The sequence below is a fragment of the Panulirus ornatus genome, chromosome 24, assembly GCF_036320965.1.
Source record: "Panulirus ornatus isolate Po-2019 chromosome 24, ASM3632096v1, whole genome shotgun sequence".
In the NCBI taxonomy this organism is placed as follows: Eukaryota; Metazoa; Arthropoda; class Malacostraca; order Decapoda; family Palinuridae; genus Panulirus; species Panulirus ornatus.
The window spans coordinates 16802819-16827294 of NC_092247.1; the positions used below are offsets into that span (position 1 = coordinate 16802819).

General features: G+C 40.6%; 1 protein-coding gene across 2 annotated transcripts in view; it reads right to left on the minus strand.

Moving 5' to 3' along the window:
• Positions 1-498: 498 nt before the first annotated feature.
• LOC139757125 (calcium-independent phospholipase A2-gamma-like) overlaps positions 499-24476 on the minus strand; it is a 174311-nt gene continuing 150333 nt past the window's right edge. Inside the window, exons 9-11 of one of the 2 annotated variants that reach the window (XM_071677226.1) lie at positions 18934-19129; positions 1145-1439; positions 499-802 (exon numbers count right to left, since the gene is read on the minus strand). In XM_071677226.1, coding sequence (XP_071533327.1) covers positions 1183-1439; positions 18934-19129 — 453 coding nt within the window. In that variant the 3' untranslated portion in view covers positions 499-802; positions 1145-1182. Of the gene's footprint in view, positions 1440-18933; positions 19130-24476 lie in introns of both variants that reach the window. The other variant, XM_071677225.1, reaches the window with a different exon arrangement.

Here is a 24476-nt window from a genome sequence, read left to right on the forward strand (position 1 = left end):
AGGAGAAGAGGGAGACCAAATTGGAGGTGGAAAGATGGAGTGAAAAAGATTTTGTGTGATCGGGGCCTGAACATGCAGGAGGGTGAAAGGAGGGCAAGGAATAGAGTGAATTGGAGCGATGTGGTATACCGGGGTTGACGTGCTGTCAGTGGATTGAATCAAGGCATGTGAAGCGTCTGGGGTAACCCATGGAAAGCTGTGTAGGTATGTATATTTGCGTGTGTGGACGTATGTATATACATGTGTATGGGGGGGGTTGGGCCATTTCTTTCGTCTGTTTCCTTTTTTTTTTTTTTTTTTTTTTTTTTTTTTTTTTTTTTTTTTCCCAAAAGAAGGAACAGAGGAGAGGTCCAGGTGAGGATATTCCCTCAAAGGCCTAGTCCTCTGTTCTTAACGCTACCTCGCTATCGCGGGAAATAGCGAATAGTATGAAAAAAAAAAAAAAAAAATATATATATATATATATATATATATATATACAAAAATGCCCATAAATGTACATATACACATATATATACACATACATATTCATGCTTGTCTTCATCCATTCTTGGTGCAACACCTCCCTACATGAAACAGACTCTGCCTGCTTGAGGTTAGAATGCATGTAAAAAATCACCTTTGGCAAAGATTGTCTTATCATCAGCTGACAAAAAAAAAAAAAAAGGACAGTCTTATCAAAAAACTATGCTTGAAAGGAGTCCAATGTATCCTTGTTCCTCAATATCATGCAACCTTAGAGCTGCAGGATCCCATGGATAGGGGATCCTGGGAATGTAGCTCCAAGACTCCATAATATGACCTGGAATTATATGATAATCATAATATATATCCCTTGGTGACTAAAGTTGTCTGTATCAATTACGTAAAGTATCAATAAAAGTGTCATAATTTCCACAGCCTATCTTATAACTTGCCTGACATTTACCAAACAATTTGAATATACTACGGCATCTACAACATAATTCTAATATTCAGCAGCTTACAAGTAAACTCTTGCATTTCTTAAAGTTACATGCTACACAAGATTCAACTCAAAATAAAATTCAAGAATTGTCCCAAACTGTCATTCTAAGATTAAGATGCCAAATTACATTTCCAAAATCTGAGATCTCATGAGGCATAAGGCAGCAACTTAACCCACCTTATACCTGCTTCCAAACATATTATGATACTGATAATCTATACTGATGGCCATAGCTGTCGTTGATACTGATACCAGTCTTTGATACGGTCCAGTGGGTTCTTTGTTATGGTTAGAGCCTGAACTGCTTCCTGAATTTTCATTTCATTCTTACGAAGATAGAGCCTTGTGTCTTCCATCATCAATGCCAAGCGATCGGCTCCAATCTCATCCAGACCTATTTCATCGGTGAGGTATGGGTTGAACCGATAATACACGTTGCCAGGGAGCAGGTCATGCATGGTTGTGTGAACTCCTGATGAGAGGAAATTAGGTTTGCTACATATGTAGTGAAACACATAAAGATAGCCGTCAAGGGTACTGATTTTCATTACAATTAACAATACACAAGAATGGTCTTACTGATATCAATATAGTTTCAAAGCTCGAAATGGAGAGGAAAACTTTTTCCTAAATAAAAGAAGAAAGTGTTATAAAAGATACTGGAAGGCAGCAAATCAGTTTTAGACTAAAGAGAGAAGAAAAGCAAATGGATAATCTAATAAGAAGTAACTGCAGAAAGAAATGTTTATGTAAATGAGAGTATATCATTTGGATAAAAAACAAAAATTAGAATTTGGTTTGGGTTACAAACTTTGACCTAATAAATGATAAAACTGAAGGCAAGAAGAAAAAGTCTGGAACAGGTTGTTTGAAATATGTTAAGCAGATTTACAACATCAGAACATTAGCATTAAAAGCCTTAACAATAGCAACTACCTATCTATGAGTACCTACAATGACATTTTTACATTGGGGAGATTTCCTATTTCACTGGTCAAACTTCTGAACATTCTTCACTTTTCTCTTGCATGACTCAAAATATTCATGTTTGGTGCCATTCTGATATGTTTAATGGAATCTCAGTGGCTATAATGACTATTTCTTAGTTTTTTCCTATTGTGAAGATTTCATTCTACTGTGCAGGTGGCCATACAACTTGGAATAATTCCATCCCACTTCTTATATCTGGATGTGAAAATATTTATCTTCAGCTTTCTATGGAAAGTGTGTGTACCAGACTTTGCCAAAAGGCAGGGTTAATGCTTAATGTTCACTATGTATCCTTCATGTTTCACAATACTCTTGTTCTCTAATTTCCCACATATGGTAGCTTAGGGTCATCTGTGAAATGTGTTTGAAATTTGGACTGTCCCTTCTTGAGTGTTTTGGTATCCACTCCTTGCAGGCTTCATATTTTGTTGGGAAACACTTTATAGAAGTTTTTCCTCCTTTCTCACCAAGGTATAAAATATTCTAGCTTGGTGCCTTTTTATATATGCCATGGAATCTTCATAAGTTCAAATATTATTTTCTAGAATATTATGAATTTTTAATCTGCAGTGCTTTCTTAAATTCCTTCTAACTGATGTTACAAATGTATACTCAAACACTGTTCTCTTCCTTCTGGGGTGAATATTCAAGTTCTTTCAGTCTATCATGACAGGTCACATGATCCATTCCCTTAATTTTACTTGTGAAAGTTCTGAATCATACTGAATTTATCAATTTCATCTTAATTACCTGGTGACCATAAATGGAAATTTTTTTTATACTGACTGATATGGCATGGGCAGAACATTCCCCAATCAAAGACCATCTCATGTGAAAGAAGAAAATGAAAGCAAAATCAAATCAGGATCTGCTGGTGTTTGTAGACCTGACTTTTACAGAAATGGCCGCATAAAAACGGAAAGATGGAAGAAGGAAAAGACTTCCACAGGTTAGCTGTTTGAGGGAAGAAGGAGAAATCATATCAGTCAATCCTTGAGAAGCTGGTCTTAACATAAAACAAGGAGGAAATAGCATTAGGGGAAGGAGTGGAGGGAAAGTGAGTTAAATTGTTTACATTGGAATCATTAACATAAGTTATTAGGGTTAGAATTTGAAGAGAGAAGATAAATGACTGATAGAAGAGAGTAAGCAACAGGAGAGAACCCTTTGCAAGGAACACAACAACTGTAAAGAGTAGAGGAAACTACGCATCAGAGAACAAAAGAACAGAGGGTAGCATTGACACCAATGGGAGTGAGCTTAAAAAGCAAAGACTTATGCCACACATCAAATGCTCTGGAGATGTTGAGGGCTATAACAAATGTTTCACCAAAATCCTTGAGAAAGGAGGGCCAAGGGTGAGTCATACAACAGATCATCAGTAGATCTAACACTGCAAAATCTGTACTGGTCATCAAAAAGAAAGGAATGGGATTCCAAGTGTCTGAGAAAGAGGGAGTTAAGGTGAGTTTCAATGGCTTTGGAGACAGGAAAAGTTAGAGCAATAGGGTGACAGTTGCAGAAGTTAGACTAGTCTCCTTTCTTAAGGATAAGCAACACCACAGAATGCTTCCAAGTAAAAGAAAAAGTCTAGGTTTTTAGACAGAGGCAAAACAGGATTTGTGTTAGCTCAAAGACTAACTCCTTCAAAACTTGAGGAGGTATGCCATCTGAGCCATGAGCCTTGTTCACTTGGAGCTAGGAGTATTCTTAAAAGATCCTCGATCACCAAAATGATTTATCAAAGGAAGATAATTTCTTCACGCACAGCTACCTCCAGACTGAAAAAATCATCCATTCTATCCAATTCAAAATCATTCTTCTAATATCTTCATCTGAAACATCCCTTACTCAAATCAATGTTAAATTTGTATCTATCTTCCTAGGTCTACTTCCATAAAAAAATTTGGGGATAGGGGTGAAAGAATACTTCCCACGCATTCCTCACGTGTCGTAGAAGGCGACTAAAGGGGACGGGAGCGGGGGGCTAGAAACCCTCCCCTCCTTGTATTTTAACTTTCTAAAAGGGGAAACAGAAGAAGGAGTCTCGCGGGGAGTGCTCATCCTCCTTGAAGGCTCAGACTGGGGTGTCTAAATGTGTGTGAATGTAACCAAGATGAGAAAAAAGGAGAGATAGGTAGTATGTTTGAGGAAAGGAAACTGGATGTTTTGGCTCTGACTGAAACAAAGCTCAAGGGGAAAGGGGAAGAGTGGTTTGGGAACGTCTTGGGAGTAAAGTCAAGGGTTAGTGAGACGACAAGAGCAAGGGAAGGAGTAGCACTACTCCTGAAACAGGAGTGGTGGGAGTATGTGATAGAGTGTAAGAAAGTAAACTCTAGATTGATATGGGTAAAACTGAAAGTTGATGGAGAGAGATGGGTGATTATTGGTGTATATGCACCTGGGCATGAGAAGAAAGATCATGAGAGGCAAGTGTATGGGGAACAGCTGAGTGAGTGTGTTTGTAGTTTTGATGCACGAGACCGGGTTATAGTGATGGGTGATTTGAATGCAAAGGTGAGTAATGTGGCAGTTGAGGGAACAATTGGTTTACATGGGGTGTTCATTGTAAATGGAAATGGTGAGGAGGTTGTAGATTTATGTGCTGAAAAAGGACTGGTGATTGGGAATACCTGGTTTAAAAAGAGAGATATACATAAGTATACGTATGTAAGTAGGAGAGATGGCCAGAGAACGTTATTGGATTACGTGTTAATTGATAGGCGCGCGAAAGAGAGACTTTTGGATGTTAATGTGCTGAGAGGTGCAACTGGAGGGATGTCTGATCATTATTTTGTGAAGGCGAAAGTGAAGATTTGTAGAGGCTTTCAGAAAAGAAGGGAGAATGGTGGGATGAAGAGAGTGGTGAGAGTAAGTGAACTTGGGAAGGAGACTTGTGTGAGAAAGTACCAGGAGAAAATGAGTACAGAATGGAAAAAGGTGAGAGCAAAGGAGGTAAGGGGAGTGGGGGAGGAATGGGATATATTTAGGGAAGCAGTGATGGCTTGCGCAAAAGATGCTTGTGGCATGAGAAGCGTGGGAGGTGGGCAGATTAGGAAGGGTAGTGAGTGGTGGGATGAAGAAGTAAGAGTATTAGTGAAAGAGAAGAGAGAGGCACTTGGGAGATTTTTGCAGGGAAATAATGCAAATGAAAGGGAGATGTATAAAAGAAAGAGGCAGGAGGTCAAGAGAAAGGTACAAGAGAGGAAAAAGAGGGCAAATGAGATTTGGGGTGAGAGAATCATTAAATTTTAGGGATAATAAAAAGATGTTTTGGAGGGAGGTAAATAAAGTGCGTAAGACAAGGGAATCAACGGGAACTTCAGTGAAGGGGGAAAATGGGGAGGTGATAACAAGTAGTGGTGATGTGAGAAGATGGAGTGAGTATTTTGAAGGTTTGTTGAATGTGTTTGATGACAGAGGGGCAGATAAAGGGTGTTTTGGTCGAGGTGGTGTGCAAAGTGGGAGGGTTAGGGAGAATGATTTGATAAACAGAGAAGAGGTAGTAAAAGCTTTGCGGAAGATGAAAGCCGGCAAGGCAGCAGGTTTGGATGGTATTGCTGTGGAATTTATTAAAAAAGGGGGTGACTGTGTTGTTGACTAGTTGGTAAGGTTATTTAATGTATGTATGACTCATGGTGAGGTGCCTGAGGATTGGCGGAATGCTTGCATAGTGCCAGTGTACAAAGGCAAAGGGGATAAAAGTGAGTGCTCAAATTACAGAGGTATAAGTTTGTTGAGCATTCCTGGGAAATTATATGGGAGGGTATTGATTGAGAGGGTGAAGGCAGGTACAGAGCATCAGATTGGAGAAGAGCAGTGTGGTTTCAGAAGTGGTAGAGGATGTGTGGATCAGGTGTTTGCTTTGAAGAATGTATTTAAGAAATACTTAGAAAAGCAAATGGATTTGTATGTAGCATTTATGGATCTGGAGAAGGCATATGATAGAGTTGATAGAAATGCTCTGTGGAAGGTATGAAGAAAATATGGTGTGGGAGGCAAGTTGTTAGAAGCAGTGAAAAGTTTTTATCGAGGATGTAAGGCATGTGTGTGTGTAAGAAGAGAGGAGAGTAACTGGTTCTCAGTGAATGTAGGTTTGCGGCAGGGGTGTGTGATGTCTCCATGGTTGTTTAATTTGTTTATGGATGGGGTTGTTAGGGAGGTAAATGCAAGAGTTTTGGAAAGAGGGGCAAGTATGAAGTCTGTTGTGGATGAGAGAAGTTGGGAAGTGAGTCAGTTGTAGTTCACTTTTGATACAGCACTGGTGGCTGATTTGTGTGAGAAACTGCAGAAGCTGGTGACTGAGTTTGGTAAAGTGTGTGAAAGAAGAAAGTTAAGAGTAAATGTGAATAAGAGCAAGGTTATTAGGTACAGTAGGGTTGAGGGACAAGTCAACTGGGAAGTAAGTTTGAATGGAGAAAAACTGGAGGAAGTGAAGGAGGGAGTGGATTTGGCAGCAGATGGAACCATGGAAGCGGAAGTGAATCATAGGGTGGGGGAAGGGGCAAAAGTTCTGGGAGCGTTGAAGAATGTATGGAAGTCGAGAACGTTATCTCGGAAAGCAAAAATGGGTATGTTTGAAGGAATAGTAGTTCCAACAATGTTATATGATTGCGAGGCGTGGGCTAGAGATAGAGTTGTGAGAAGGAGGGCGGATGTGCTGGAAATGAGATGTTTGAGGACAATATGTGATGTGAGGTGGTTTGATCGAGTAAGTAATAATAAGGTAAGAGAGATGTGTGGTAATAAAAAGAGTGTGGTTGAGAGAGCAGAGGAGGGTGTTTTGAAATGGTTTGGTCACATGGAGAGAATGAGTGAGGAAAGATTGACCAAGAGGATATATGTGTCAGAGGTGGAGGGAACGAGGAGAAGTGGGAGACCAAATTGGAGGTGGAAAGATGGAGCGAAAAAGATTTTGAGTGATTGGGGCCTGAACATGCAGGAGGGTGAAAGGTGTGCAAGGAATAGAGTGGATTGGAACGATGTGGTATACCGGGGTCGACGTGCTGTCAATGGATTGAACCAGGGCATGTGAAGCGTCTGGGGTAAACCATGGAAAGTTCTGTGGGGCCTGGATGTGGAAAGGGAGCTGTGGTTTTGGTGCATTATTACATGACAGCTAGAGACTGAATGTGAACGAAAGTGGCCTTTGTCTATGCCCAGCGCTACCTCATGCACACTTGGGGGAAGGGGTTGTTATTTTCATGTGTGGCGGGGTGGCAATGGGAATGAATAAAGGAAGACAGTATGAATTATGTGCATGTGTATATATGTATATGTCTTTGTGTGTGTATATATATGGATACGTTGAGATGTATAGGTATGTATATTTCCATGTGTGGATGTGTATGAATATACATTTTTATGTGGGTGGGTTGGGCCATTCTTTCGTCTGTTTCCTTGCACTACCTCGCTAATGCGAGAGACAGCGACAAAGCAAAATAAATAATAAAAAAATAGACATATACATATATACACATGTACATAATTCATACAGTCTACCTTCATTCATTCCCATCGCCACCCCGCCACACATGAAATAACAACCCCCTCCCCCCTCATGTGTGCGATGTAGCGCTAGGAAAAGACAACAAAGGCCACATTCGTTCACACTCAGTCTCTAGCTGTCATGTAATAATGCACTGAAACCACAGCTCCTTTTCCACATCCAGGCCCCAAAGAACTTTCCATGGTTTACCCCAGACCCTTCACATGCCCTGGTTCAATCCATTGACAGCACGTCGACCCCGGTATAACACATCGTTCCAATTCACTATTTCTTGCACGCCTTTCACCCTCCTGCATGTTCAGGCTTTGATCACTTAAAATCTTTTTCACTCCATCTTTCCACCTCCAATTTTGTCTCCCACTTCTCGTTCCTTCCACCTCTGACACATATATCCTCTTGGTCAATCTTTCCTCACTCATTCTCTACATAGCCCAAACCATTTCAAAACACCCTCTTCTGCTCTCTCAACCATACTCTTTTCATTACCACACATCTCTCTTACCCTATTATTACTCACTCGATTAAACCACCTCACACCACATATTGTCCTCAAACATTTCATTTCCAGAACATCCTCTCTCCTCCGCATGCCTCGCAACCATATAACATTGTTGGAACCACTATTCCTTCAAACATACCCATTTTTGCTTTCCGAGATAATGTTCTCGACTTCCACACATTCGTCAACGCTCCCAGAACTTTCGCCCCCTCCCCCACCCTATGATTCACTTCCGCTTCCATGGTTCCATCCACTGCCAAATCCACTCCCAGATATCTAAAACACTTCACTTCCTCCAGTTTTCTCCATTCAAACTTACCTCCCAAGTGACTTGTCCCTCAACCCTACTGTACCGAATAACCTTGCTCTTATTCACATTTACTCTCAGCTTTCTTCTTTCACACACTTTACCAAACTCAGTCACCAGCTTCTGCAGTTTCTCACATGAATCAGCCACCAGCGCTGTATCATCAGCGAACAACAACTGACTCACTTCCCAAGCTCTCTCATCCACAACAGACTGCATACTTGCCCCTCTTTCCAAAAGTCTTGCATTCACCTCCCTAACAACTCCATCCATAAAGAAATTAAACAACCATGGAGACATCACACACTCCTGCTGCAAACCTACTTTCGCTGAGAACCAATCACTTTCCTCTCTTCCTATACGTACACATGCCTTACATCCTCGACAAAAACTTTTCACTGCTTCTAACAACTTACCTCCGACACCATATATTCTTAATACCTTCCACAGGGCATCTCTATCAACTCTATCATATGCCTTCTCCAGATCCGTAAATGCTACATACAAATTGGATATATTAGCTTTTAACTGGAAGAAAAGGTGTTACCAGATTGCACCTGTTCAAGTTTACACTACGAATGAAAAGTCACCTTTGGCAAGGCTGTAACATTGGAAGGAATAGTCTTCTTAAAAACTTTTAACAGCAAAGGGGTCTACATTTTCCTACTACTGGGAGCAGTGGAGCCTTTAGAAAGATCCAAGGTAACAACAGGATTCTTTCACAGAAATTGATCCTGGGGTAATTAAAAATGAATGAAAAATGAGCCGGAAGAAAATCCAGAGTGGTAGCAAATGAAACCATTTCTGATAAGGCTGATGATTTATTAGGTCCACCACAAGGAAATGAATTAGCTTCAGGCTATTTGTAATAATGATTTCACACACAGAGATGTGAAGGAAAGTAAAGTCATGGGTATTGTAGATGACACGAGAGTGAATACAACAGTAGGATCAAAAGAAAAAGAAGAAAAACTATGAAAGATCTGGATATAATTCATAAATGGGTGAGAGAGAGCCTAATGGAATCTAATGAAGAGAAATTTAAGCAAATAGGGCATGGAACATTTAACAATACATCACCATTCTACAAAGACCCTACCATCTATCAATCTGTATCTCTCATGCTTATTTCCTTTAGGAACTCCCTCATGGAAATGGCCATGGTAAAACAGTCTCCATAACTGGTGAACTCCAGTACCGCTTCTTAGCCTTTATTGCCTTACCCTTAAACAGGCAACTGGCAAAAGGCAACTATAACACATTGTTTCCTGAGGTTCCTACCAACTACTTCTACCTCATGCTCCTACCTACCATTTCTACCTAATGTTTCTACCTAATACTCTTACCTAATTTTCCAACCTACTACCTCTACCTATGGCTTCTACCATTTCGCTAAAAGACGGGCTAGTACATAGTGATCACTGCAGGAAAATCTAGAGTTATGAAGAATAAGTTGTGTGAGTCAAGCGTTGAGTGTGACAAGGAGAGATTGTACGTTTGTATACAGAACGCCAGGAGCCCATGTGTGGATGAGGTAAATAGAAAAAACAGCTACCTTGGTCAGAGGAGTGCAACTTAAAAATCACTGAAGTGCTGGCTCACTGTTCAGCTACTGCTAACTCTCCCAAACCCCTGGTGGGTAGCACCTGTAATAAATCTCCCTTGTCAGAAACTGTCTAAAAATGTCTACACAAAGACCCTACAATTAAAGATATAGAGAGTGAAGAGAATTTCAAAGATCTAGAGAAACTTGAATTCAGGTGGCACACTAATGAGATAATACTTTCAAGCCAAATAATAAGTGGCATGATAAAGGGAAATTTCACAAAAGATAAAATGCTAATGATGAATATGGTTAATGTATACATATGCAGTAAAGTTGCATCCTGCTGTGTTTCATGATAACCAGCACAACAGAAGAAAGGATTAAACTACACAGAAGTCACACATATGGGTGCAACTGACAGTCTGGAACACAGAAACAATCATGAAAGGTTGGTAGGTAGTAGCAAGTAGGCAGCCATTGACCATAAAGGTGTATCAATGATACTACTGCCTGAGTATTGGGAGGGTTAGTAATGACTGCTTCACAAGCCAGCACTTCAGTGGCTGTCAAGAGATGCACTCCTTTAATCCTGGTAGCTGTCTTTTCTTTCTGCCTCACCTACATAAGCACCACTGGTATTGTCTAAAAAAAAGACAATCTATCCTTGTCACAAATAACAGATGACAACACTTAACTCTCACAACTCATTCTTCACAACTCAGGATTTTCCTTTGGTGAGCTCTTTATGCTAATTGTGCCTTTTTGCAAAATCGTATGAGCAATAGGTAGAAGTAGTAAGTAGGAATGTTAGACAGGAGCTTTTGGTAGGAACATTATGCAGAGACAGTATGTAGGAGCATTAGCTGGAAGCATTAGGTATACGTAGTATGTTGTAACATTAGACTGGATGGGGTTGTTAGGGAGGTGAATGCAAGAGTTTTGGAAAGAGGGGCAAGTATGAAGTCTGTTGGGGATGAGAGAGCTTGGGAAGTGAGTCAGTTGTTGTTCGCTGATGATACAGCGCTGGTGGCTGATTCATGTGAGAAACTGCAGAAGCTGGTGACTGAGTTTGGTAAAGTGTGTGAAAGAAGAAAGTTAAGAGTAAATGTGAATAAGAGCAAGGTTATTAGGTACAGTAGGGTTGAGGGTCAAGTCAATTGGGAGGTGAGTTTGAATGGAGAAAAACTGGAGGAAGTGAAGTGTTTTAGATATCTGGGAGTGGATCTGGCAGCAGATGGAACCTTGGAAGCGGAAGTGGATCATAGGGTGGGGGAGGGGGCGAAAATTCTGGGAGCCTTGAAGAATGTGTGGAAGTCGAGAACATTATCTCGGAAAGCAAAAATGGGTATGTTTGAAGGAATAGTGGTTCCAACAATGTTGTATGGTTGCGAGGCGTGGGCTATGGATAGAGTTGTGCACAGGAGGATGGATGTGCTGGAAATGAGATGTTTGAGGACAATGTGTGGTGTGAGGTGGTTTGATCGAGTAAGTAACGTAAGGGTAAGAGAGATGTGTGGAAATAAAAAGAGCGTGGTTGAGAGAGCAGAAGAGGGTGTTTTGAAATGGTTTGGGCACATGGAGAGAATGAGTGAGGAAAGATTGACCAAGAGGATATATGTGTCGGAGGTGGAGGGGACGAGGAGAAGAGGGAGACCAAATTGGAGGTGGAAAGATGGAGTGAAAAAGATTTTGTGTGATCGGGGCCTGAACATGCAGGAGGGTGAAAGGAGGGCATGGAATAGAGTGAATTGGAGCGATGTGGTATACCGGGGTTGACGTGCTGTCAGTGGATTGAATCAAGGCATGTGAAGCGTCTGGGGTAAACCATGGAAAGCTGTGTAGGTATGTATATTTGTGTGTGTGGACGTATGTATATACATGTGTATGGGGGTGGGTTGGGCCATTTCTTTCGTCTGTTTCCTTGAGCTACCTCGCAAACGCGGGAGACAGCGACAAAAAAAAAAAAAAAAAAAAAAAAAAAAAAAAAAAAAAAAAATTGGGTAGACACATTGGGTAGAAGTTGTTGGTATGAACATTAGGTGGAAACCTCTGAAAACACTGTGCTAGAGTTGCCCTATGCCAATGGCCTGCTATGGTTGAGGCAATAAAGGCTAAGAAGTGGCATTAGAGTTCAACAATTACGGAGACTCTTTTGCTGTGGCCACACCCTTGATTTCTCAGGAATACTCAACAAACTTATGCCTCTGTAATTTGAAAACTCACCTTTATTCCCTTTGCCTTTGTACAATGGCACTATGCATGCATTCCACCAATCTCAGACACTTCGCCATGATCCATACATACGATGAATATCCTTACCAACCAATCAACAACACATTCACCCCCTTTTTTAATAAATTCCACTGCAATACCATCCAAACCCGCCGCCTTACCAGTTTTCATCTTCTGCAAAGCTTTCGCTACCTCTTCTCTGTTTATGAAATCATTCTCCCTGACCCTCTCACTTTGCACACCACCCCAATCAAAACACCCTATATCTGCAACTCTTTCATCAAACATTCAACAAACCTTAAAAATACTCACTCCATCTCTTTTTCACTTCATCACTACTTGTTATTACCTCTCCATTTGCACCCTTCTCCGAACTACCAGGAGAGACTGAGTGCAGAATGGTAAAAGGTGAGACCAAATGATGTAAGGGGAGTGGGGGAGGAATGGGATGTATCTAGGGAAGCAGTGATGGCTTGCACAAAAGATGCATATGACATGAGAAAGATGGGAGGTGGGCAGATTAGAAAGGGTAGTGAGTGGTGGGATGAAGAGGTAAGTTTGTTGGTGAAAAAGAAGAGAGAGACGTTTGGATGATTTTTGCAGGGAGGTAGTGCAAATGATTGAGAGATGTATAAAAGAAAGCGGCAGGAGGTCAAGAGAAAGGTGTAAGAGGTGAAAAAGAGCGCAAATGAGAGTTGGGATGAGAGAGTATCATTAAATCTTAGGGAGAATAAAAAGATGTTTTGGAAGGAGGTAAATAAAGTGCGTAAGACAAGAGAACAAATGGGAACATGTCTAGTATGTCCCCAAATATCTTACCTCTCTCTGAGACACAGTTGTCTATGTTATCACTAGTCTCTTCTTTGTATCCAACTATAATCTCCATTAACATTTCCAGTCCAAAGGTGGTGTTTGTGTTTATTCCAACATCAACAACCATGTTGCACACCTCAAGGACCTTGAGTCCCTAAACTTTGATGTTATGTGGCTCAAGGTCTGTCTTCTAACTAACACACTTTTCCTCTGTTTCTCCTATTGCTCTCCTAATCTTACAAATTTCATGTCTTTCTTTGACTATCTAAACTCCTTTGACATCCTCTCACCCATAAGCTGAGACCCTCTACCTCAGGGATTTCAATGTTCACCATAGGGAATGGTTGAATTCCTCCCATACAGATGGTGGAGGGACTGAATCCCTAACATTCTCCATTCTTAATGATTCAGAGCAAATTATCTCCCACTCTACCCATACTCCTGACTAATGTGGCCACTTTCCTAATATGTTTTTTCCATCTCTAGTCCATCCTGCTTTAAGTACACAATCTTGCCCCTAATTGGTTCGTCTGATCACATTCACAAAAGTGCATCTATTCTAATGGCACCTCCACCTCCAGCAGCCCTTTCTAAGCATAAATACAGGCTCCTCAAAAAACCTGAAAAATAATTTATGTAACTTCTTTTCTGACTTTCCTTGGGTAAATTATGTGATGATGCTTCTGTCTCTGCCAAATGCATAGCAGAGGTTATTCCTGAGGGAATGTAAGCATTCATCCCCTCCTTCTCCAAGATGACCTCTTCATCCAATCCTTGGTTCAACCATTCCTGTTCTGAAGCCATTCAGGCAAGGGATCAGGTATATCGGGCTTGGAAAAACTCTCCTTCCTCTGGCTCCTGTTCACCTTTTATCACTGCCCATAATCACTGCAAGCACATTATCCATAGGCAAAGCATTCCCTAATTCAAAGGATATGCAATAACCTCTCCTTGTCATCCAATGATAGGTCTTTCTGGTCTCTAGCTAAGGGCATCTCTAACAACTTCTTTCACTCTACCTTTCCTTCACTTTTACTTTCTGACAGTACTATAGATGTCTCTCCCATACATAAAGCAACTCTCTTTGATTCCTGTTTCTCCTCTAACTCCAACTTGAATGACTCTAACATTCCTTCACCCCCTGATGCTCCTCTTACTCCTCTCCCTGTAATCTCTTTTCGGACTGTCTGAAAAGTTGTTCTCTCTCTCTGGACACCAGCAAGGCTTATAGTCCTGGCAGCAACAGTCCCCATGTACTGAAGGAGTGTGCATATGAACTTGCACCTGTCCTTGCTCATCTGTTCAATTTCTGTTTCAAAACCAAAACTTTTCCTTCTCCTTGGAAGCAGGCATTGATGCATCCCATACCTATGAAGGGTAACTGCTCTGGCCCCCTTTGTCTATCATCTTATTGCCTTGACATCACCCTTTCCAAGGTATCTGAATCCTCTTCAATTCCCATATCCTTAAATACCTCAAAAATCAGTCTTCTCTCTGATCAGCAGCATGGCTTCCAGAAAGCGAGAGCCACTGGTGATATTCTTTCCTTTCTTTCTGATCATCCCTGAAAAATTTTGGAGAGTCATGTGTAGTTAGTTGCCCTTGACATATTCAAAGTTTTGACAGGGTGTGGCATTAGCTTCTCATCTCTAAGCTCCCCCTCTTCTGGCTTCCCTCCCTCACTTTGCTCCTTCATATCTAGCTTCCTCTCTGGCCAATCTATCTCTGTGGTTGATGGATCAGCCTCCCCTCTTTTCTTCAACAACAGTGGTGCCCTTCAAGGTTCTGTCCTGTCCTCTACACTTTTTCTCCTTTTTTTTATGATCTCCTCTCCTCAAAAAATAATGAAATGCCCTCATATGCTGACAACTCAATGCTGCATTCATCCACATCCTTCAACTCTGCTCCTTCTTCTCTCACTTGATCTTGTCTTGACACAGCTTCCTCAATAAACTCTGACTCGGACACAATATCTGAGTGGGTTAGACATAATCTTGTTATCTAATGCCTCCAAGACCCAGTCTCTACCCATCTCTCTACTGAAAACTCCTCATAACTCTCGTTTTCTTTGATGGTTTTTGCAATTCCACCTTGACTCAATTAACATACTTGGTATTACTGTAACATCTGCCTCTAAAAAACTGGATGTCCTGTTTAGATGTCAAAACTACTTTTCTTCTGAACAGTTACTCTGTCTATACAAAGGGCTGATTTGTCTTTGCATGGAATATTGCTATCACATCTGAGGTTGTTCTAGCTCTGCAACCTTACTTGACAAAAATGAGTCAAAAGTGATCCAACTTATAAACTGTCCCAAGCAAATTTCGAAACTTGACCCTCTCACCCTACGCTGCAATGTTGGTTCACTTTCCCTTTTCTATAGATAAGTATGAACAGTTAGGCAGGATTATTAGGTAGAAACATTAGGCAGAAGAAGTAGGTAGGAACATTAGATAGAAGTAGTCATTAGGATCATTAGGTAGGAGCCTCTGCAAACACTGCACTAAACTTGCTCTTAGCCATAGGCCTGTCAAGGGTAAAGCCCTAAAGGCTAAGAAGTGGCACTGGAGTTCTTTGGTTATGGAGACTGTTGCTGTGATCACCCCTTTGAGGGAGTTCCAATTGATACAAGCATCAGCGAAATAGATAGATAGATACAGGTATTACTTTGGTTTTTGCTCCTATGATCTGGCTGCTTGTGTGCTCCCACCACTAGGTAGACCATGCATTACTCAGTAAGCTGCTGCATCACATGATTACTGTGTGGCCATCAGCAACTCCAGGGCTTTGGAACTCTCTACCTTCTCATGTCTTTCCCAAAATCTATGACCTGGCTCAATTCAAAAGACAGGTTTTTCACTTCCTACAAAATCTGTAAGTACTTTCCCTTATCTTTTCTCTTTCTCTTTCATTATTCTCTCTACATTTCAATCAAGGCCTGTCCCTGATGTGGACTATCGTCCATAACTGGAGGCCTAAAAAATAAAAAGGTATTGCTTTTTCCTCCCTCCAATATATGCAGATTCTCTCCATCAGTTTTTCATCACTCATCCTCTTCATACACGATAGCATACAATCAAACAATGCTTACTATCACACCTTACTCTTACAATGACATTCCTCACATGAACAACCCACTTACCTATCAAACTATCTACATCTCTGATGCCTGTGCTCTTCGGGAACTCCCTAAAGGGAAGCGGCTTTGGCAAAAGTCTCCATAACTGTGAATTCCACTGCCACTTCTTAGCCTTTAATGCCTTGCCCTTAACAGGCCATGGGCAGAGGGCAACTACCAAAGGTCCTACTAACTACGAACTAAAGTTCCAACATATTACATCTACAATGCTCCAACTAAATGTTCCTACCTACTACTTCCACCTAATGTGTCTAGCCACCTCCCATCACATATTGGCCTCAGATATATTATTTCTAAAACATCCATCCTCTCCCATTCTTTTGCATTCTGAGCCCCACTCATGCCCATACAACACCACCAGGTTTACTATAACTTCAGACATACCTGTCAATCTTAACATGTGCTTTTTCCAGGTCTATAAATGCAACATACAAACCCCTTCTTTCTTCAAGTATTTCTTACATAAAATTCCAAAAACAAACACCTGGTCCACCCATCCTCTTCCAATCCTGAAACCACACTGGTACTCCACAGACTGGTGCTTTATGCATGCCACTGTTATCTCAATCATCACTCTCCCATACACCATACCAGAAATACAGACTTATATTTCTATAATTCAAGCATTCACTTTGTCTACTCTGCCTTTTGTACGAATAACAGTTCAACTAGGAAATATGGGAAACAAGAAAAGAGCAAATGTAAAAACATTCAAAAGAAATCCTGATATGTGGCTGAAGTCAGTTCCATATGAATTCAGGATTCATGACTTTGGAATGTGCATGGCAGAAGACTTCTAAGACATAGATCCTCTTTGTCAGTTTTCTTATGTTCATCCTTTCCATGTGTCTGAGATACTTCAGCACACCACCTAGTCATCTCTCTCAGCCAGACTGCACTTACTTCCACATTTCTCTCTTACAATGTTATTCCTTGCAAGATCAATCCACTGCACAGCTTGTTATGCCCTCAATACTCTTTTTTAAACACATCCATCCTCTTCCCTTCCTTTGAATTCAAGGGCTAAGTCTCACATCCATACAACACTGCTGGGATTACCATAACATACTTGTCTTTGTCCTAACAGACAATGAACGCTGCTTACTGTCTGGCCCATATACTCACTTTGCACTTCCATTTTACTACCAGTCCTCCTCAATATCTAATTCAAAACATCATTCTCAAGAGTACTCTTTCTGTCATTCTTTCCACATGCAGATACCGTCTCTTTGCCCGACATTTTTTTTATCTATCAAAGCCTAATCTTTTTGAAGAATTATTATTATTATTTTTTTATTATACTTTGTCGCTGTCTCCCGCGTTTGCAAGGTAGCGCAAGGAAACAGACGAAAGAAATGGCCCAACCCACCCCCATACACATGTATATACATACGTCCACACACGCAAATATACATACCTACACAGCTTTCCATGGCTTACCCCAGACGCTTCACATGCCTTGATTCAATCCACTGACAGCACGTCAACCCCGGTATACCACACCGCTCCAATTCACTCTATTCCTTGCCCTCCTTTCACCCTCCTGCATGTTCAGGCCCCGATCACACAAAATCTTTTTCACTCCATCTTTCCACCTCCAATTTGGTCTCCCTCTTCTCCTTGTTCCCTCCACCTCCGACACATATATCCTCTTGGTCAATCTTTCCTCACTCATCCTCTCCATGTGCCCAAACCACTTCAAAACACCCTCTTCTGCTCTCTCAACCACGCTCTTTTTATTTCCACACATCTCTCTTACCCTTACGTTACTCACTCGATCAAACCACCTCACACCACACATTGTCCTCAAACATCTCATTTCCAGCACGTCCATCCTCCTGTGCACAACTCTATCCATAGCCCACGCCTCGCAACCATACAACATTGTTGGAACCACTATTCCTTCATACATACCCATTTTTGCTTTCCGAGATAATGTTCTCGACTTCCACACATTCTTCAAGGCCCCCAGAATTTTCGCCCCCTCCCCCACCCTATGATCCACTTCCGCTTCCATGGTTCCATCCGCTGCCAGATCCACTCCCAGATATCTAAAACACTTCACTTCCTCCAGTTTTTCTCCATTCAAACTCACCTCCCAATTGACTTGACCCTCAACCCTACTGTACCTAATAACCTTGCTCTTTTTGAAGAATTATATCCTCATATTTTTTCATTCATCGCTTTACCAGTGTCTTTCCTCTAGAATCTTTCAATGTTTTGACATGAGAACATAAGTTTTAAATACAACATGGTAGCTTCCTGAAAATCTAGAGGCTCTAGTAAAGGTAGATCTTTAGGTTGAAACTCTATAGTTACACATTATTCAAAATCCAAATTCCTGCACATTTCAGACCCTGGCCAAAATTTTGTATGAGTTTCAGATGTTTGAACTAAAGAAAGTACTGTCCTATGCATTTCTGCAATTTCTGTAATTTTTACTTTTATTCTGACCATTTAATGGCATCCAGCAAACACTCAACACCAAGCAATTCATTTATATGCGCAACTCTACCTCAAGTCTACACAGCGCTTATCATAAGTGGAGATAGGGTATAACTTTGGATAAGTGTAATAAAAAGATACCTTTTAAAAGTTTTATGTACAAAATGTTGCATTTATCACATAAAAATAACAAACACCAGAAATTTAACATTCAAATGCTTGATTTCAAGGAATTCAAATTAGAATCTACTTGTAACATTTGACTTACTTGTACAGTATCCTAAGTGTTACAAGGCTGGGGCACCAATTCATAAATTCTGCCATATTAGAAGAGGATGATTTTGGATCTATAACCTGAGCATGATTTTCAGTATTTTGTTTAATATTCAAAGATGAATGTATCAAGTATCCTTACTTTCTGTTCTTACTCTTTCTTATGTATTTAAATTCAGTTTCAATATTTCAACAAAAAACAATGAAACTAACCCTCTGTATCAGTTGCGCTATTCAAAACTGTTCTGATACGTGTAGCCCAGCTGATGGATGCTTCACTTGTGGTTGCAATAGGCTCATGTCTCCCTGTGCCCACAGATAAGACACACTGAAGGTCAACATCTGGCCACAACTGCTTGGCTTCATGCACAGCAATTGCAGTTGGGTTATTAACAAACAATCCCCCATCCTGTAATGAAAAAAATGCTTTCAAATATCATAGAAAATTAACATATAATTCATATTTGGTGAAATCTAATAAACCATCCACTAAAACTATGATGACAAACATATTGATCTAGATAGTGACAAAAATATCAAACCTTGAGTTTACAAGTGTAAAGAGTAACATTTTCTGAGTTAGGAAGGATTTGCTTTGACTGGGGAATCACCATAAATTAAGTATATCTCAGTGCACTGTTAAGTATATAAACTCTGCCAATTCTACCTTAAACTTACAAGCAAGCCTTTAGTTAAAATAACTGCAACAAATAGCTGTGGCATAATGGTCCATTAACTTTATTCTCCTAAAACAAGATAAAAATATTAAGAATTACTAATCAGTACCCAAGGGTTAAAGCAAAAAGTAAAAGGAATATCTCTGCACAATATCTGTTATATTTCCAGTTTCTGTCTTTTCCATCTACCAATAAAGCAGGGTGCCTTAAGGAGAACCTTCATATAAAGTGATTTCTTTGTTCCTACAGAAGAGCTAAGTGCCCTTGTTTTAAATGGACAGAATGTCAGACCAGTAATCCTGATAAGGAGAGTGTAAGATGGTTCTGTAAACTAATTTGATATTTAAGTAAGGCCTTCCCTCAGCAGCTACAGTTCAGAGGATTTAACACAGAAGCAGTAATTCTGTTAAATCACAATGTGGTGGGAGTACAGATACATCCATCTGAGAGCAGAATAATGTAAATGATAAAAAATAGGAATGCACTGGAGATTTGGGGAATGAAAAAATTTAAGAATAAAGTGCATAGGAAGTCTGCAAGATAGAGAAATTGTACCTACCTCTAACTGAAGCTAATCTTGCTTTGCATAAGGGATATGTTCTGAGAAAAGGCTGCCTAACATAAGTCTAAGCAAAGCAATCCTTTCTTTTACAAAGCAAAATGAGGAATAAATTCAATGGTCCAGCTCCTGTTCTAATACTGTATGTACATATATATAATTTTCATACTTGTCTGTAGTTTCCTGCATTAGTGAGGCAGTGCCGGGAACAAATGAAGAAATGACCTTGTTCACTCACATCCACTCTCTAGCTGTCATTTATAATGCAGCAAAACCATTGACCCCAATTCACAACAAAGCCCCACAGAGTGTTTCTTGGGTTCTCCTAACTGCATCATATGCCCTGGTTCAGTCCAATTCAATTTATGACAGGCACACCTTAAACCCATCCTGGAACACTCTAAACTTTTTCTGCTCCAATCTTTCATCTCCGATTCATTCCTCTCCTTCCTTCCATTTCCAATTCATTCTCCCCATTCTCCTTCTCCTCTCCACTTCTGACACATATACCCTCTTTGCCAACTCCTACCTCATCTTCTGTACTTGCCCAAACCACTGCTGTGCACCCTCTTCAGCTCTCTCAACAAAACTCTTCTTATGACCACACATTTATCTTACCCTATCATTTCTTACATGATCATTCCTCTTCACACCACATAATGTTCCAAGCACTTAATTTTGAACACAGTTAACCATCTCTGTACTTTTTGTCTTGACCCAACACCTCACATCTATTTAGCAAAGTTTGGACTACTGTACTATTAAACATGCCCATCTCCGCCTTCACCGAAAATGAACTCTATTTCCACATGTTCCTCAAAACACCCAAGCGTTACCAAACTCGGCCTGCATGGGGATTTACCACAAATGAAAAGTCATCTTTTGAGAGGCTGTAACACTCGAAGTGCAGCCCTATCAAAGAATTTGCTGTTTCTCTGCTTCTGGAGACAGTACAAATTTGGTGCTGCAGGAGCCTCTGGAAATAGGTCCTGGTTAATGAAAGGACTCATTTTTATCAAGAGGCAGCTAAATGAGTCAAGGCATACATATATATATATATATATATATTTTTTTTTTTTTTTCATACTATTCGCCATTTCCCGCGTCAGGGGGATGGTAGCGTTAAGAACAGAGGACTGAGCCTTTGAGGGAATATCCTCACCTGGCCCCCTTCTCTGTTCCTTCTTTTGGAAAATTAAAAAACGAGAGGGGAGGATTTCCAGCCCCCCGCTCCCTTCCCTTTTAGTCGCCTTCTACGACACGCAGGGATTACGTGAGAAGTATTCTTTCTCCCCTATCCCCAGGGATATATATATATATATATATATATATATATATATATATATATATATATATATATATATATATATAGATATATATATCTATATCTATATATATATATATATATAAAGGGGAGGGAGGGGGGGCTGGAAATCCTCCCCTCTCGTTTTTTTTTTATTTTCCAAAAGAAGGATCAGAGAACGAGGCCAGGTGAGGATATTCCCTCAGAGGCCCAGTCCTCTGTTCTTAATGCTACCTTGCTAACGCGGGAAATGGCGAAAAGTATAAAAGAAAAAGAAAAGAATATATATATATATATATATATATATATATATATATATATATATATATATATATATATATATATATATATATCTATATATATATATATATATATATATATATATATATATATATATATATATATTATCCCTGGGGATAGGGGAGAAAGAATACTTCCCACGTATTCCCTGCGTGTCGTAGAAGGCGACTAAAAGGGGAGGGAGCGGGTGGCTGGAAATCCTCCCCTCTCTTTTTTTTTTGATTTTCCAAAAGAAGGAACAGAGAAGGGGGCCAGGTGAGGATTTTCCCTCTAAGGCCCAGTCCTCTGTTCTTAACGCTACCTCGCAAACGCGGGAAATGGCGAATAGTATGAAAAAAAAAAAAAATATATATATATATATATATATATATATATATATATATATATATATATATATATATATTTTTTTTTTTTTTTTTTTTTTTGCTTTGTCGCTGTCTCCCGCATTTGCGAGGTAGCGCAAAGAAACAGACGAAAGAAATGGCCCAACCCACCCCCATACACATGTATATACATACGTCCACACACGCAAATATACATACCTACACAGCTTTCCATGGTTTACCCCAGACGCTTCACATGCCTTGATTCAATCCACTGACAGCACGTCAACCCCGGTATACCACATCGCTCCAATTCACTCTATTCCTTGCCCTCCTTTCACCCTCCTGCATGTTCAGGCCCCGATCACACAAAATCTTTTTCACTCCATCTTTCCACCTCCAATTTGGTCTCCCTCTTCTCCTCGTTCCCTCCACCTCCGACACGTATATCCTCTTGGTCAATCTTTCCTCACTCATTCTCTCCATGTGACCAAACCATTTCAAAACACCCTCTTCTGCTCTCTCAACCACGCTCTTTTTATTTCCACACATCTCTCTTACCCTTACGTTACTTACTCGATCAAACCACCTCACACCACACATTGTCCTCAAACATCTCATTTCCAGCACATCCATCCTCCTGCGCACAACTCTATCCATAGTCCACGCCTCGCAACAATACAACATTGTTGGAACCACTATTCCTTCAAACATACCCATTTTTGCTTTCTGAGAATATGTTCTCGACTTCCACACATTCTTCAAGGCTCCCAGAATTTTCGCCCCCTCCCCCACCCTATGATCCACTTCCGCTTCCAAGGTTCCATCTGCTGCCAGATCCACTCCCAGATATCTAAAACACTTCACTTCCTACAGTTTTTCTCCATTCAAACTCACCTCCCAATTGACTTGACCCTCAACCCTACTGTACCTAATTACCTTGCTCTTATTCACATTTACTCTTAACTTTCTTCTTTCACACACTTTACCAAACTCAGTCACCAGCTTCTGCAGTTTCTCACATGAATCAGCCACCAGCACTGTATCATCAGCGAACAACAACTGACTCACTTCCCAAGCTCTCTCATCCCCAACAGACTTCATACTTGCTCCTCTTTCCAAAACTCTTGCATTCACCTCCCTAACAACCTCATCCATAAACAAATTAAACAACCATGGAGACATCACACACCCCTGCCGCAAACCTACATTCACTGAGAACCAATCACTTTCCCCTCTTCCTACACGTACACATGCCTTACATCCTCGATAAAAACTTTTCACTGCTTCTAACAACTTGCCTCCCACACCATATATTCTTAATACCTTCCACAGAGCATCTCTATCAACTCTATCATATGCCTTCTCCAGATCCATAAATGCTACATACAAATCCATTTGCTTTTCTAAGTATTTCTCACATACATTCTTCAAAGCAAACACCTGATCCACACATCCTCTACCACTTCTGAAACCACACTGCTCTTCCCCAATCTGATGCTCTGTACATGCCTTCACCCTCTCAAAAAAAGATATATATATATATATATATATATATATATATATATATATATATATATATATATATATATATTTTTTTTTTTCTTTTTGCTTTGTCGCTGTCTCCTGCGTTTGCGAGGTAGCGCAAGGAAACAGACGAAAGAAATGGCCCAACCCACCCCCATACACATGTATATACATATGTCCACACACGCAAAATATACATACCTACACAGCTTTCCATGGTTTACCCCAGACGCTTCACATGCCCCGATTCAATCCACTGACAGCACGTCAACCCCGGTATACCACATCGCTCCAATTCACTCTATTCCTTGCCCTCCTTTCACCCTCCTGCATGTTCAGGCCCCGATCACACAAAATCTTTTTCACTCCATCTTTCCACCTCCAATTTGGTCTCCCTCTTCTCCTCGTTCCCTCCACCTCCGACACATATATCCTCTTGGTCAATCTTTCCTCACTCATTCTCTCCATGTGCCCGAACCACTTCAAAACACCCTCTTCTGCTCTCTCAACCACGCTCTTTTTATTTCCACACATCCCTCTTACCCTTACGTTACTCACTCGATCAAACCACCTCACACCACACATTGTCCTCAAACATCTCATTTCCAGCACATCCATCCTCCTGCGCACAACTCTATCCATAGCCCACGCCTCGCAACCATACAACATTGTTGGAACCACTATTCCTTCAAACATACCCATTTTTGCTTTCCGAGATAATGTTCTCGACTTCCACACATTCTTCAAGGCTCCCAGAATTTTCGCCCCCTCCCCCACCCTATGATCCACTTCCACTTCCATGGTTCCATCCGCTGCCAGATCCACTCCCAGATATCTAAAACACTTCACTTCCTCCAGTTTTTCTCCATTCAAACTCACCTCCCAATTGACTTGACCCTCAACCCTACTGTACCTAATAACCTTGCTTTTATTCACATTTACTCTTAACTTTCTTCTTTCACACACTTTACCAAACTCAGTCACCAGCTTCTGCAGTTTCTCACATGAATCAGCCAGCAGCGCTGTATCATCAGCAAACAACAACTGACTCACTTCCCAAGCTCTCT